Below are 14413 nucleotides of genomic sequence, written 5' to 3'. Positions count from 1 at the left end.
GTCTCTTTGGAAGAAATGTTTTCCAAGAGAGTGAATGCATAGGGGCCATTTCACGTAAACAATCACTCACCCACCCTCTACTACACTTTCTTTCATTTGCACCCACCCTGTCATGAATGCTACATCTTGAGATTGGAGCAGCTACAGAGCCTCACGGCTATCAACCTGCATTGACTTCCTTGTTTTAACGAGTTACATAAAACAACACTACGCCCGCCAAGATCACAATGGCTGCTGCTAATGCTGCATTAGACATGAGCTGTTTGCGCGTGTAAAATCCTCGTACAATCGTCAGATTCCTCCTCATGTTTCCACGCTCAGCTGGAGTTAGTTCGGGCGTCACTGCCTCCTCCTTCCTGCTTTCAGTCATTCGTGCGCCATTTCTTCCTCCTTCATGTTTAGCTGCGACCTTTCCACTATATTTCGGCCCTTCGATTCGACCACCCCTCTCTTTCTCGCTGACCTTCTGCACATCTTTGCCTGCATCATCAAGCGATTCCTTCTTCTCGTTTGACTGCTTGTTGACGCCGCCATCAGACTCTTGTCGTTTCGGCTTCGTCTTCGTCTTCTGGCTTACGCCATTCTTACTGTCGTCATCGGCTTTCTTCTCCCTCGTGGCTTTTCCATCCAATGTAGTAGTCTCCGGGGCCATTCCGTCTGCGCCAGGTTTGGTGGCGAGTATCGGCTTTATAATGTAAAGCAGCCCGTCCTCAAACTTAGCTTTGATCTCGCTGACATTGCAGTAATCTGGTACCTTTAACTCCTTCAGAAAGCGACTCCACCGGTTGTCAGCCACAGGGCGTTCCCCGCTGATCTTTAATTGGCCATAGTCATTGATCTGAATCTTGATGTGCTCCTTCTTGAACCCTACATGCGTAAAGAAACACCATTAGAACTCTCTTTTAAGTATCAGAGGAGAGGGAGAGAGAGAGAGTGCGAGCCTGGAAGCTGGATAAGAAAAATCTCTGCATCCTTTTCTCGAACCACTTCATGCGAAGGAACAAAATTGTCGTAGGCGCGTTGCCCTCTAGCAGCCGAAGGCCTTCTCTCCATGAGCCTAGCCTCTCTTCTCTGTGGGATGCGTTTGGGAGAACGAAGATGGATGCTGTGCCAAGAGGCTCATGCGTGGAGGCATAAATAGACGAAGAAGAAGAACTCCTCCTTTAGGTGTGCTCACGTTGGTGGTGTGCCTTGCAAGGTTATTATACCTTCTTCGTGGTTCCTTGGGAGGTTATACCTTTTCATCCTTGTTCTACTCGGGTCTTCTCAGGGGAGAGGAAAGAGAAGGTTCCTTGTTTTGCTTCCACTCTTCCTCCGCTCTTAGTGTAATAAGATGTATCTTTTGTCCCACATCGAGGAGTGGCGGAAGAAGAGAGCAGGAGGAGATGCTTAAGAAGGGATCGAGAAGGTCCACTCCCTTAACCGGTAGCCTCCATTCCTCTCGGGCGGAGCACTGGTTTACCATCACCCCCGGCGGGGAGAGTGGAGGGCATAATATAATATATATGGCCGAATCCATATAAATAATAATTTTTATGTAATTATTTATTTTTGAATTTGATACAAAGTATTAAAGATATTTATTTTTACTATAAGAGAGTCCCTATAATTCGGGGCTTGTTTTCTCGACCGATAGACGCGCTAAACCAATCTCCCAATCTTGAGGCGCTAAACCAACACGATCCTCTTGCATCATCGTCTTTAAAGATAAACGTTTGTTAACCATTTCAACATGTCATCTCGCTTCTCCCATTCAGAATTGGTATTGCAGGGTCTTCTGTCCTCCTCCTGATTTCTCCTGTGAGTACTATTGTCACCCTTTTCTCGTTGTCAAATTTCAGGTTTTCTGGAAATATTTTGGGTCTCCGGATTGCTTTCTTGTCGTTAAAGTTGTCTCTTTTGTTTAGGAAAGAAATGTGTTTTGATGGTTTGGCCAATGATTTTTCTTCTCCCCCCTCCCCCTTCAGATCTTACGAGGAACAAATTTCGAATAAGATCGCATGGATTTCTCGAGTTAAGCTTATTATTTATGTTAAGAACCACAAGATGGTAGTGTCCACTTTCTCCCCAAATGTTTCTTCTCGGATCGATCAATAGCCCCTTTTATGATTTTGCTTGTGTTACCATTGTCACAATGTCAAGCAAAGAATTCGGAATTTATGCTTTCTCAACCAACGGAGAAAGTACTCGAGAAAGGCATCAGCTTTTTTTCGGTTTTGTCATGATCGTTCGTCGCATTCCTTGCTCTCCTGGTTTGGTGGTGTTTGGCGTCCTACCATCGTTGCCTGCTATTTTCTCTTACGCAAAAGTGTTGCCGCACTCGTTCTTCAGCTTTCCTCTGCAACTCTCGGTTTTTGACTTGCTTGATCGTATCACAACTCTCGGTTTTTGGCTCAACCCCTTTGGCATGTTCTTTCATCTTTTGCTGTCTTTCTTCTCATTTCATGAATCGTGAGATCAGGTTCTCGTCGAAAGGATTCGCGTCAAGATGGCAGCTCGCCGGATGCCAATGCTGGGGCTCGTGTTCCTATTGTGTTGGGCAGCGACTACTCAAGCAGAATATATGAAGTACAAAGATCCTAAACAGTCGGTGAATGTTCGAATAAAAGATCTGATGAAGCGCATGACTCTCGCTGAGAAGATCGGTCAGATGACACAAATCGAGCGAGCAAACGCCTCCTCTCGAGTCTTGAAAGACTACTTTATAGGTGAGAGAGAGTGCTAACAGATGCGTTCATCGTACATTCAGTCTTACAAATGTAATTGTGACATATAACGAGAGGAGACGTCGTACAGGCAGCATACTCAGTGGAGGGGGAAGCGTTCCTGCTCCTCAGGCCTCTGCCAAGGATTGGGTGGAGATGATCACTACGTTTCAGAAGGCCTGCCTGTCAACACGCTTGGGAATTCCCATGATTTATGGGATCGATGCCGTTCACGGCCACAACAATGTCTACAACGCAACCATATTTCCTCACAACATTGGCCTCGGAGCCACAAGGCAAGCACGTTGATAGCTGCTCTCTGGGTTGATGAGAAACTAAGCTCTCTTGGATTCTTGAGCTTGACATTATGCTCGGAAATCATGAAACGCAGGGATCCTGGACTTGTGAAGAGGATTGGTGCGGCAACCGCACTCGAAGTTAGAGCGACTGGCATTCCTTATGCTTTTGCGCCTTGCATTGCGGTAAGCGATTCTGGACTACGATCGAATCGGAACAGTAGAAACACGCTTCCTCTGCTGTTTTACTGTATCTTTCTTGTTCTTGCTCATCAGGTTTGTAGGGATCCAAGATGGGGCAGGTGCTACGAGAGCTACAGCGAGGACCACGGGGTTGTGCAGGCGATGACAGAACTCATTCCTGGTTTACAGGGAGATGTCCCTCCGAACTACGCGAAGGACTTTCCCTATGCTGCAGGAAAGTAAGGATTCTTCTCGTCCACCTTCTGCTCACTGGGTCGGACGTATCATGCGGCATTTCGATCGTCTGCGGCAGAAGATAATTCCTTCTCGTGTTTTCTCCATCTTCTTTTGTGTCAGGAACAACGTGGCAGCTTGCTCCAAGCACTTTGTTGGCGATGGTGGGACGCAGAAAGGAATCGATGAGAACAACACTATCATCGATGCCCACGAACTCTTCGGCATTCATATGCCTGCTTACATCGACTCCATCGCCAAGGGTGTGTCCACCGTCATGGTCTCCTATTCAAGCTGGAATGGAGTTAAAATGCATGCCAACCGTCGCCTGGTCACCGGCCACCTCAAGAAGAAGCTTGGTTTCAAGGTAGGGATGTACGTGGTTTTCTCTGTCACACCGTATCTGTTCCCCTTTTACTCACCGTGTCTGGAATATATGCCATCAGGGGTTTGTGATCTCAGACTGGCAGGGCATCGACCGGATCACCACTCCGCCTGGTGCAAATTACACCTACTCTGTTCAAGCTTCCATTACTGCAGGCCTTGATATGGTGAGCTTGATCCTGAAGAGTAGCATTAATGTTCTTGTTGATGCTGTGGCAAAGGCTGACGTTCTCGTTGATGCTGTGCGCTCTTTACAGGTGATGGTTCCATATGACTATCCTGCGTTCATTGGTACTCTGACAAATCTCGTGAATCAAAAGGTTATCCCGATGAAACGAATCAACGATGCCGTAAGAAGGATCTTGAGGGTGAAATTTGTCTTAGGCCTCTTCGAGAACCCTCTGCCTGATCCCAGCTTAGGCGATCAAATCGGGAAACAGGTAATGTCTGCTGTTGTTTCCTTCGCTTGCGGTCAGAGATGATTTAGAAGATACAATGCAGCAGTTTCTCCTGACACAACTCCTTGGATGCCCGCAGGAGCATAGGGAATTGGCAAGAGAAGCCGTCAGGAAATCACTGGTGCTGCTGAAAAATGGGAAATCGAGCAACGAGCCATTGCTGCCTTTGCCTAAGAAGGCTGATAAGATCCTCGTCGCCGGAATTCATGCTGATAACATAGGTTACCAGTGTGGCGGTTGGACCATAGAGTGGCAAGGAGGCAGTGGCAACATCACCGGTGGTTTGTCCCGATTCTTCCCCCTTGCTTCTCTCTCCCTCTCTCTTTCTCTCGCATTTCATGGTTGCTGTATCAGCTACTGCCTAGTGATCCAAGCTCATGTTCTTCTTTGCAGGTACCACAATCCTGGACGCCATTAGATCCACGGTTGACCCGGCAACCAATGTCGTGTTCTCCGAGAAGCCCGATGCTGATCTCGTGCAGAGCAATCACTTCTCCTACGCCATTGTCGTCGTCGGGGAGCCACCCTACGCCGAGACCGCGGGCGACAGCCTCAACCTCACCATCCCCGAACCAGGCCCGAGCACGATCCAGACGGTCTGCGGCGCCGTGCGGTGCGTGGTGGTACTCATCTCCGGCCGGCCCGTCGTCATCCAGCCGTACCTCCCGGTGATGGACGCGTTGGTGGCTGCATGGCTGCCGGGCTCCGAAGGTCAAGGCGTGGCCGACGTCCTCTTCGGGGACTTCGGGTTCGCGGGAAAGCTTCCTCGCACCTGGTTCAAGTCGGTGGAGCAGCTCCCCATGAACGTCGGTGATAAGAACTACGACCCACTGTTCCCCTTTGGTTTTGGCTTGACGACGAAGCCGGCGGCAGCAGTGCAGAATTGAGCTCCAGGAAGAAGAACTCCACCTTCTTCCTTCTCTCCACATTTGGCCTTAATCAATGTAATTTTTTGGTTCTGCGCTTCGCTATAATCTTCACATACCAAATCGAACGATCCTGGCTTTAATTGATGAAACATATTGAGTCCTTCTCTATACATATTGGTTCACCTTAGTGGTATGCACAGAATTGTAAAGATCAGCCTAGCATCATTCGTGCCACCGAAAGGTGTGCTAATGGTATCATCCGGGCTTTAGGACATTTTAAGCTGCGACCTAACAAGTCTCCGAAAGATGCCATGGATTTTTCTGGTTTCCAGGTCAGTAGTTTCAACCCTGTGCGCATTTCTTGTCTTAGCAAGGAACAGACATAAACACAAACACATGCACGGCAGTCGGTTTTGAACACAGAGAGCAGCGGCATGAGTTCCAAGTCAACCTTATCTTCTTCCTCCTTTTTTTTTCCCGCACGTGTCGCGTGAACGCCGCGGGGCAAGACTGCCGACCGACCGGTCGCGTCGATCTGACGTGTGACGAGGCGAATCCGACTCGGCATTTGGACATCTCGATCAACGATCTCTCCTAATCGCATATTCGTACACGCGAAACACACTGCTTCCCGCTCTGTGGGGTCCGCCTTTCTCTCTCTCCACACGGGGTGACGTGGCCAAAGGGTGTGCGCTCGAACCGAGTCGACTATAAAATGGCGGTTCCTCTCCGGTCTCCCCTGTCGCGCTCGCGGAACTTTCTTGCGTTCGCTTCACGTCGCTTCACGTTTCGATTTGCCTTCCTTCTCGTTCTCCATTTCCCGAAATTGCCGGCGGAGGAAAGCGAGGTCGCCGGAATCGGAATCCCTGAGCATGGTGCCACCCTGCCATCAGAACGCCGCTTCGCCAGGTGAGACCTTTATTGTCTGAGATCGCTTGTTTCCGGCGTTCGAACCGTCTGATTACGATCGGAGGGAGGGGGAAGATGGCGCAGAAGTCGGTCCGACCTCCCCTCCGTCCTTCGCCGGCGACGCCCGCCCTCCCTGCCGCTACCTTTCCCGAGACCCGCCGGCGGACGCTGATCATCAAGGAGCCGCAAAAGCCAGGGCCCCGGCTGGCGGAGGTGGCCGGTTCCACCGCGGCTGGGTGCGCGGCAATCTGCTGCTGCCCCTGTGGCCTCGCGAACCTCATCGTCGTGGTGCCGGCGGGGCTCGTGCGGCGGTGGAGGAAACGCTGGCCCAGGGGCGCGAAGACCAAATCCAGCATTTGGAGGCCGGAGGTCGACGCCTTTGACGACGATGACGACGACCTCAGTCTGTACCTTGGCGGGTTCCCCCTAGCGAGCTCCGGCTCCGAGGAGCCATGGCTGGCGAAATCTCTGTCGCCGGAGTTCGCAGAACTAGAGAAGGAGATGGTGGCGAAGTTCTACGGCACTGGGTTTTGGCGAAGCCTCTCGCAAAGGAGTCAATGAGAACAGACTCTGCAAAAGAGAGAGAGAGAGAGAGAGGGTCGGATCTTTTCCTACTGTTCTGCTGTGACTGTTACTAAGAAGTGAGATGGGGACGACGAAGGGTTGAGGGAAGAAGTGGAAGGACTCCGGTGGTGGTTCTGCAAGCAAAAAAGATGGACATTCTTTTCTTTCCTACAAGTGTTTGATATAATAACTCGAATCACAAAATCAATCGATGTACACATCCATCAAACTCACTCTGTTGCGTTCAACAACACATGCATAATTTTAATTATTTTAAATTAAATTTCCTTCAATTTTTTTATTTATTTTTCATAAGAAAAAATCATCCCATGAAATTTGATAGAGATTATATATATATATATATATATATATATATATATATATATATATATATATAAAGACTTATGAAGGAATTTTAATTTAAATAATGAAATGAAATTATATGACTTATGACCTTTGAACACAAAGGCCCTCAAATGAAATATAGGTTAAACACGTGACATGTGAACATGATCTTATGTAGAAAGGCTTGACTTACTAATACGTGTATTTAATGGCCCTCATCATTAACATTATGAGACGGTTCCATGTGGGACATCTCTTGGTAACATTATACAGCCGGCCCACATTAATAATAAATATAAACGGAAACTTTGGTCTTATGGCATATAGCATTATTAAGGATAAATTTTATATACCAACAGTATTCTATAAATAATACAAATATTCTAATAATAATAATAAATATAATATAAACGAAAACTTTGGTCTTATGGCATATAACAAACATTATTAAGGATAAATTTTATCTACCAACAGTATTCTAAAAATAATACAATATTCTAATAATAATAATAATAATAATAATAATAATAATGTGATAGCTCCAAGTGGGTGTGCGCGGACCCCACGCGAAGGCGACCCAACAGCGTCGGGACCCACGTTGGGCCCACCGTTTGCTCCAATCGATCGGTTGGGGCTCTTGGGCCCGCATGCTTATTGCGACCGCCGTTGGAATTCGCTCCCACCCTACCCGATTCGCTGAGCCGGTCAAACGGTGGAAAAGAAGGCCGTCTTTGCCTCTGATTCGTTCGCTAATTATTAGCCCAATCGATGCGCTCTCCTACAATTTCTTCTTCCTCATCTCCTCCTTCCTGAGCGTGAAGGGAAGAGGGGACGAGCGAACAGAGCGTCTCCCTCCATCCGTAGAGTTTCCCCCATCGCCCCCACCCCCCCCCAACGAGTCGCCTCGCGCCTCTCCTGATTTCGAGCCGGAGAACCCTCGATTCGTCGATTCCGGCTCTGATCTTTGGCGATTCGCCTTAGGTATAGCTTCATTCCTCCGTGTTTATCGATCTTGCCTCGGGGATCTGATTTGATTTGTTTTCCCCTTCTTTACGCCTCGGTTTTTCTGGTTCTTGATCGAATCGCAGCAATTATGGCTGAAGATGCTGGACTATACGGGGTCGATGATTACGCCTTGTTATTTTGGTTGAATTTCAATGAATTTTATATGAATATTATGTGCTTGGTGATTGTCGATGATTGGTATTGGTGGAATTTAGTGGTGACACGTGTTAGATTTACGGCTATTAATCGATTTGAGGGTCTGTTTTCCTTTTCTTTCTCTTGTCGTGTTTAGCGATGGAGGAGGAGACTGCGAAGATGGAGAAACATCTGTCCTCAGCTGCTGCTTTTGTCGAAGGGGGCATCCAAGATTCTTGCGATGACGCCTGCAGCATTTGTCTTGAAGAGTTCTGTGAGAGCGATCCTTCGACGGTATGTGGTTCGGTGGACCTTTCCGCAGTGATGATAGTTTTACGGTTTCTTTCCATCGATCTGACTAATTTTCTTATTGTTTTACATTTAATGTTGCTTGTTTAGGTTACTGGATGCAAGCATGAGTTCCATCTCCAGTGCATTCTCGAGTGGTATAGTCTCTTCTACTAGTTATCTTTGTTTCCTATGTTATGTATCTGTAGGTGGAGAACCGATTAGTCAGGTATGTGTAGGGTCATGACCATTGTCCTTTTGGAGCATTTTACGGTCAAATGAACAAGACCTTGTTATGTTACTCTTTTCACCTCACTAAGCATGTGCAATCTGTTTCTTATGTTTGGTCATTATGAAATTACTTTTCTTGTTCTTGGTGTAAATTCCAATTCTATTTGTAAGCTAGGTTAAGTTCTACTGCTTTTCGTTTTGCTGATGTTGCTGCATGTTGGGTATTTACAATGCTGAATGTAGTTACCACCTGCATATATGATGAAATCCACTAAGTCTCTATGATTTATGGTGTGCCTTTCTTTTTCTTCTCCTTTTGAAACTCGGAGGTGCAAAAGGTGTATGTTGCATGAATTGTCAATATCCACTAAAATGTATAATTTTCATGGAAGATTTTTGCTTGCAGGTGTCAGAGAAGTTCTCAATGTCCTATGTGCTGGCAGTCTATCTCTTTGAAGGATCCGACAAGGTTTAATTTGATGCAACACATTATTGTGGGATATATTTTACTCGTTTCAAAAATGAAGTTGTTCTGATCAGTTGAGTATTTGATGCTGATTATGGCAGCCAGGAACTCCTTGAGGCTGTGGAACGTGAGAGGAACATTAGAATAAACCAAACACGAACTGCAACTATATTTCGTCACCCAGCACTTGGAGATTTTGACCTGCAGCATGTGGGTGATTCTGTTGATTTTTTTTCTTTGTAGTGCGTCTAATTAAATTACAGAAGATTAAAAGTTCTATGATCCATATTGCAGTTGGGTGGAAATGACACAGAACTTGAAGAGCGCATAATGCAGCATTTAGCGGCTGCTGCGGCGATGGGAAGAGTGCATCATATTTCTAGGAGAGAAGGGCATCGCGGTAGGGGAGGATCTCATCGGCACTCACAGTTTCTGGTTTTCTCTCCACATCAAAATGCACCCTATATTGGCTATCGATCTTCTTCGGCACAAGGAGGAGATAATGACTCGATCCCTGCTATAATTGCTGCCAGCCCATCATCTGTTCTAAATGCTCCGACAGAGGAATCTTCAAGCCAAGGAACACATATAAATCTAGCTCAAGGTGAGAGGAGTGCTGCAATAGCTACTGAAATTACTACCAGCCAGAGCAGGCCCAGACTTTCCGCTAGCAGGTGCTCTTTGGGATCATATGTCTATATATTTATGTCTAGCTTTTTTCTCTCATTTTTTTACCTTATAGGACATCCATATCATGGTCATTTTTTATACAGGACCTTTGCTGGCCAGTCTTCTCCAATTGTTCATGACAGACCAGGACCATCAGATTTGCAATCTTTCTCAGAATCTCTGAGATCTCGTTTGAATTCTGTTTCGATGAGGTATATCAAAGTTTATTTGCTATTTTTCAGTTGCCTAGAAGGTGTGAGGAATTGGAACATGCATTTTACTGCGAATTAGGTATAAAGAGTCTATCACCAAGAGTACTCGAGGATGGAGGGAGAGGCTCTTTTCTCGTAACAGTTCTGTGGCAGATCTTGGTTCAGAAGCTAGGAGTGACGTTAATGCTGGTGTTGATACATCCTCACGCATGGTAGATCGCCTAGAGACAAGAGAAAATAGAACCAATGTTTTCACATTTCATGATGCTGAAGTTCACTCAGCTTCAGAAGTGAATAACGAAGGGGTTACTGGGAATCGTGTTGACAGTCATCCAAGTGATGGTACTTCATCGGCACCTTGTTGTGCAACTTCCAGTCCTAATTGAGCTTCATCCAAAAATCTGGACATGCTTCTGGTATTAATCACTAAAGGTAGTACATATATGTCCCACCTCTCATTGGTTTAGCAAGTCATACTTGTCAAATTTAGCAGTTTGCTGATTGCTTCACTTATGATTAGATGATATATTGATATTAGGAATTTGGAGTATAGCATTTTTATGGTACTAAACACTAGTGTATTTGTGTCCCACTTCTATCAGGTTGAGCAAGTCATAATTAGTCAAATTTATCAGTTTGCTGATAACTTCACATGATTAGATGATATTATAATCATCCTGATGTATGTATTTATTATGCATGTTGGGCATTACTATATGTTATGAAATAAAGCTATCCATTGCTTGTTAAAATCAGTAACATTGAATAATTGGTGTATTAGAAGGTAGAAACAACCTTGGTGAAGATGCAAATGAAAGAAGGAAATCATGAAAAGATTTGATCACAATAGGCATGACAAATTACAAGTCATCCATCTTGTGACTTGCAAAGTTTTTTTTAGTAATGAATAGCATGTTTAATTTGTGAATTGGTGAACAATCAGTAAATTTAAATAATGCAAGTAAGTTTTTTTTTTTCTAGTATTTTCAATGTCGAAGGAATCTTGACCAACCTCGCTTTTGCAAGCCTTTTGCAAATGAAGTTTGGTCGGCACCATGCAATATATGAATTTTATGGCTGTTTCAGACCTGATGTTAATTATCTAAACTTGGTGCCCTATAGCTAGTCACAGTAAATTTATTCAGGGGGGATTGTTTTAAACCTATTACAGTTCAGAAGGAAATGACAAGATGCATCACAAATAGAGAAATAGTCATCTAAATGAAATTTATGAATTTAACTATAGTTGCATAATTGTACTGTAGTCTTTTACACTATGTTTCACCAACGAGACGAAAATGCGGTATTATCAGTCCAATAAACCTTTTGTGATATTTTATCTCCAAAATAATATGTGGTTTACTAGATGATGTCTTTCCTTTTCTTGGATATTTTTGCCTCAGACTATTAGTTAAAGTCGCTCTGGGTTTTCCTTCTACTTACTTTTGTTGCTGCTGAGAAATTGATATTAAGGCATTATAGATGATAAGATTCTGCATGAGATGTTTGGGCTTAGAAAGTATCGTTGATCCGATAGAACTAAGCCAGCTAATAAGGAACCAAAATAGGAACCATTGTAGTTGGTTGAGTAAGATTGAGTGTGACCTCATTAGCAGTCAGCACCAATTCATTTTTTTTTTTCATTTTGACTTGGATTAACTAGTAACTGATTTCTGTTGCAAGCTTGACATTATTGACAACAGAATCCTTTATTAGACAGGTATGACCATCAAAGATTTGATTGCTTGATTTTCCACAATGAATCCTTAGTACAATAAACATACGATGGTCCTTGGTTCCGTGTATCTGAGATTGGCATTTACAATTATTTGATTTCTTATCTAGATATTTTGCTCTAAGTTGAGTAGGAAGTTTTTTCTCATCAAAATTTTGGATTTTGATGTGATGACATACACCTATGGTGCGCTTTTTTTACAAGAGAAATTTGGTTTATGTAATAGATCTTACTAAGAAATTAAAAATTAAAGGTTCTCTCAGAATAATGGGTGTCAAGATTCAAGATATAGATACTCTATCGTGATTCCTGCTGGATCATGTTAATCGGAGATTTTAATGTCTTTTAAGTGTTTTTTAAATTAACATGATGAATTTACAATTAAAGTGCAAGGTAGTAGTTTAATGTTTTCTTAGTTAGTGATGTAGACTAAAGAAAGAAATTTTGCACTAAAAAATATCAAATATCCAAGAAGTAGCTATTCAAGCAAAATAAGAAGGTTCTAGGCCAAGTGTTTACTAGGGTCCTGTTGCCTAGGAGGAAAAATTAGAGGATAGATGTCCAAGGCTATTATTGGACCAAGGATTTAATCTCAGTCTAGAACAATTTGAATAATCTGTAGGATTGTTGTAGTATTGGTATATCGCCATGGGGGAGGAAGAAAAATGCTACTAGAGGTCTACTATTAGGGAAGGAGACCACCAGGTCTACTATTAGGTTGCCATTGACATAAGGAGGACCAACTTGAAGGCACAACAAATGTGACGGTGTGTCTGAACTAAGGATGATCGACTTGGGAGCTCGGTTGACTTGAGGACAACTGACTTGAGGGTGCAGTCATTTTGGACAAGGAGTTGACTTGGAGATGCAACCATCTTGATAGTGTGACCATCTCGAGTGCACGACCTATTTGAGGGTATGTATGACTTAAGGACGTGGCCAGTATGAAGATGCAATTTCCATGAGGTCGTGATCAACTTGCAGACACAACGATCGACTTTAGGACATGATCGAAGCATGATCAACTTGATGTCATGGTCGGCTTGAGGTCGTCTTGAGGAAGCAATTATATTGATAGCACAATTGACTCAAGGGTGTAGTCGTCAGTAGGTAGGGAGCGTGCTTCGCGACATGGTAAAGTTGGGAGCAAGTCGATGGCAAGTGGGGAACTCCCCGATTTTGGCATCTTCTCCGCAAATGTCTTGCCTTCTTTGTCATGCAACTAAATGCAAGTTAGGCAACCTGCTGACTTGCCTAGAACCGAGATGTGTGGCTTGATATTGTGACCAACTCGATGATGGCCATCTTGATGGGATCACTAATGTGAAGGCAGGAGCAACATGATGATGTGACCAACTTGATTTTGATGTGGTTGCCTTGACATTATGGCATCAAAATTCAGGATGATCAACTTGACGAAGCGACCGATTGGATGATGGCCATCTTTAATGCGGTCAACTGGACAACAATCATCTTGCCGACTTGGGCAAGTGGATGTGTGTGTCCTTGGACCTTCAAGCGAGGTCCAGCCTCAAGCATATGTTGCCCCTAAGACAATGCTGGTGACACTTTCGGAAGGCTGTCACATATTGAGAACTGGAGTTTGAGGAGGTGGATTCTCCTTTAGGATGACTTACCTTACACGAGTCCTTCGTGGAGTTTGAGGAGGTGGATGCTCCTTCGACATTCAATTCATCTCAAGGTCTTATGCGAGGATAAAAAATGAACTTCTATTTATAGAGTAGAGGAGAATTTTCTTGGAACAAGAAATATTGGGGAATATTATTCTCTCCGGCTCATGCTGACGGGGAGGGTCCAGCTGATTGGGATTTGCATTGTGTATCTCAATTGGCCTCAAATGTTGGCCATATCAGGTTCCATTTGTAAGAATCGTTGTGGCAACCCTGGAATGAGTTTCTAAAACATGCCATTTAAATCCAATCTCCAGTTTGTTTGCTGAGGTTTCAGTGAATCTACAGTCTGTCTTGGATTGCATGTTAACAATCAGAAATTAGAACTTTTAGCACCCATCTTTTTGTATTGACATATACAACGCTACTTGTAATCTCTAGACGCATAGCCATTGCTTAATCTACAATACTTTGGCTGCATCTGGTTGATCGACATATTTTTCTTAGTTGTATGCTTACGACATCAGGTGTCGTCTAGAAATTTGATAAACTAAGCATAGCACAGCATCAGAGGTTGATATATGTCAACTTTGTACTTAAATTTTGTCTTTGTTGGTATCATTCAGGAATGGTAAATATGTGCAGATATATGATGTGCTGAATGCTTTGCTTACCCCATGATGTACACTCACTGAGGTGGACTTAAAAAGAGGTTGAGATGGGAGCGCTTTTATTTGGATCCAAAAGGATTGCTTCTGTTCTTTTTTTCCCTTAACTTCTTTCAATTATGTAAATTTGTTGATGATGAACTTGTCATCTTAAATAACAAATATCACACTTTTGTAGCAAACTTGTTATGCCTTATTCTGTGTAGATGTAATATAGTAGCCAAATTGTAAGCATAATATATATTTGTATGCTGGCAGAATGTTGAGATGATTTGCGGATTGCTGTTTGGAATGACATTATTTTACACGAAAAACTTGGGGATTTTATGTTATACCTTTTGACACCAGATTTCTACTTCATGATTTTAAATGCTGCTTTCCTCGTCGACACTATGGAACTCAAAAATTCAACCAAGCAGTGCGAAC

At 43.9% G+C, this 14413-nt stretch overlaps 4 protein-coding genes across 5 annotated transcripts; 3 read left to right on the top strand and 1 right to left on the bottom strand.

The window, feature by feature from the left end:
• Positions 1-48: 48 nt before the first annotated feature.
• On the bottom strand, positions 49-1150 carry LOC135634857 (inactive protein RESTRICTED TEV MOVEMENT 2-like). The gene is made up of 2 exons (XM_065145530.1): positions 942-1150; positions 49-867 (listed from the first exon to the last, which is right to left on the bottom strand). The coding sequence occupies exons 1-2, from the start codon at positions 1051-1053 to the stop codon at positions 185-187; spliced, it is 795 nt and encodes a 264-aa protein (XP_065001602.1). The 5' UTR covers positions 1054-1150; the 3' UTR covers positions 49-184.
• Positions 1151-1672: 522 nt separating this feature from the next.
• On the top strand, positions 1673-5283 carry LOC135634837 (uncharacterized). Its single transcript, XM_065145504.1, has 10 exons — positions 1673-1800; positions 2462-2708; positions 2797-3001; positions 3097-3187; positions 3278-3423; positions 3542-3785; positions 3865-3969; positions 4060-4242; positions 4340-4541; positions 4654-5283. The coding sequence occupies exons 2-10, from the start codon at positions 2489-2491 to the stop codon at positions 5145-5147; spliced, it is 1890 nt and encodes a 629-aa protein (XP_065001576.1). The 5' UTR covers positions 1673-1800; positions 2462-2488; the 3' UTR covers positions 5148-5283.
• Positions 5284-6113: 830 nt separating this feature from the next.
• Positions 6114-6599, top strand: LOC135639158 (uncharacterized). The gene has a single exon (XM_065152953.1). The coding sequence runs from the start codon at positions 6114-6116 to the stop codon at positions 6597-6599; it is 486 nt and encodes a 161-aa protein (XP_065009025.1).
• Positions 6600-7555: 956 nt separating this feature from the next.
• Positions 7556-14319, top strand: LOC135634816 (E3 ubiquitin-protein ligase RHF2A-like). 2 transcript variants are annotated; one of them, XM_065145453.1, is made up of 9 exons: positions 7556-7928; positions 8245-8381; positions 8487-8533; positions 9013-9075; positions 9174-9282; positions 9367-9746; positions 9846-9953; positions 10033-10385; positions 13965-14319. In XM_065145453.1, exons 1-8 carry the CDS (start codon positions 7595-7597, stop codon positions 10337-10339), a joined length of 1485 nt encoding a protein of 494 aa, XP_065001525.1. In that variant the 5' UTR covers positions 7556-7594; the 3' UTR covers positions 10340-10385; positions 13965-14319. The 2 variants fall into 2 exon arrangements, with proteins under 2 accessions (XP_065001525.1, XP_065001517.1); XM_065145445.1 differs by having other exon boundaries at positions 13946-14319.
• Positions 14320-14413: the final 94 nt, after the last annotated feature.

This window comes from Musa acuminata, chromosome BXJ1-3, assembly GCF_036884655.1.
Source record: "Musa acuminata AAA Group cultivar baxijiao chromosome BXJ1-3, Cavendish_Baxijiao_AAA, whole genome shotgun sequence".
NCBI lineage: Eukaryota > Viridiplantae > Streptophyta > Magnoliopsida > Zingiberales > Musaceae > Musa > Musa acuminata.
This window is presented reverse-complemented; position numbering and strand designations above follow the sequence as displayed.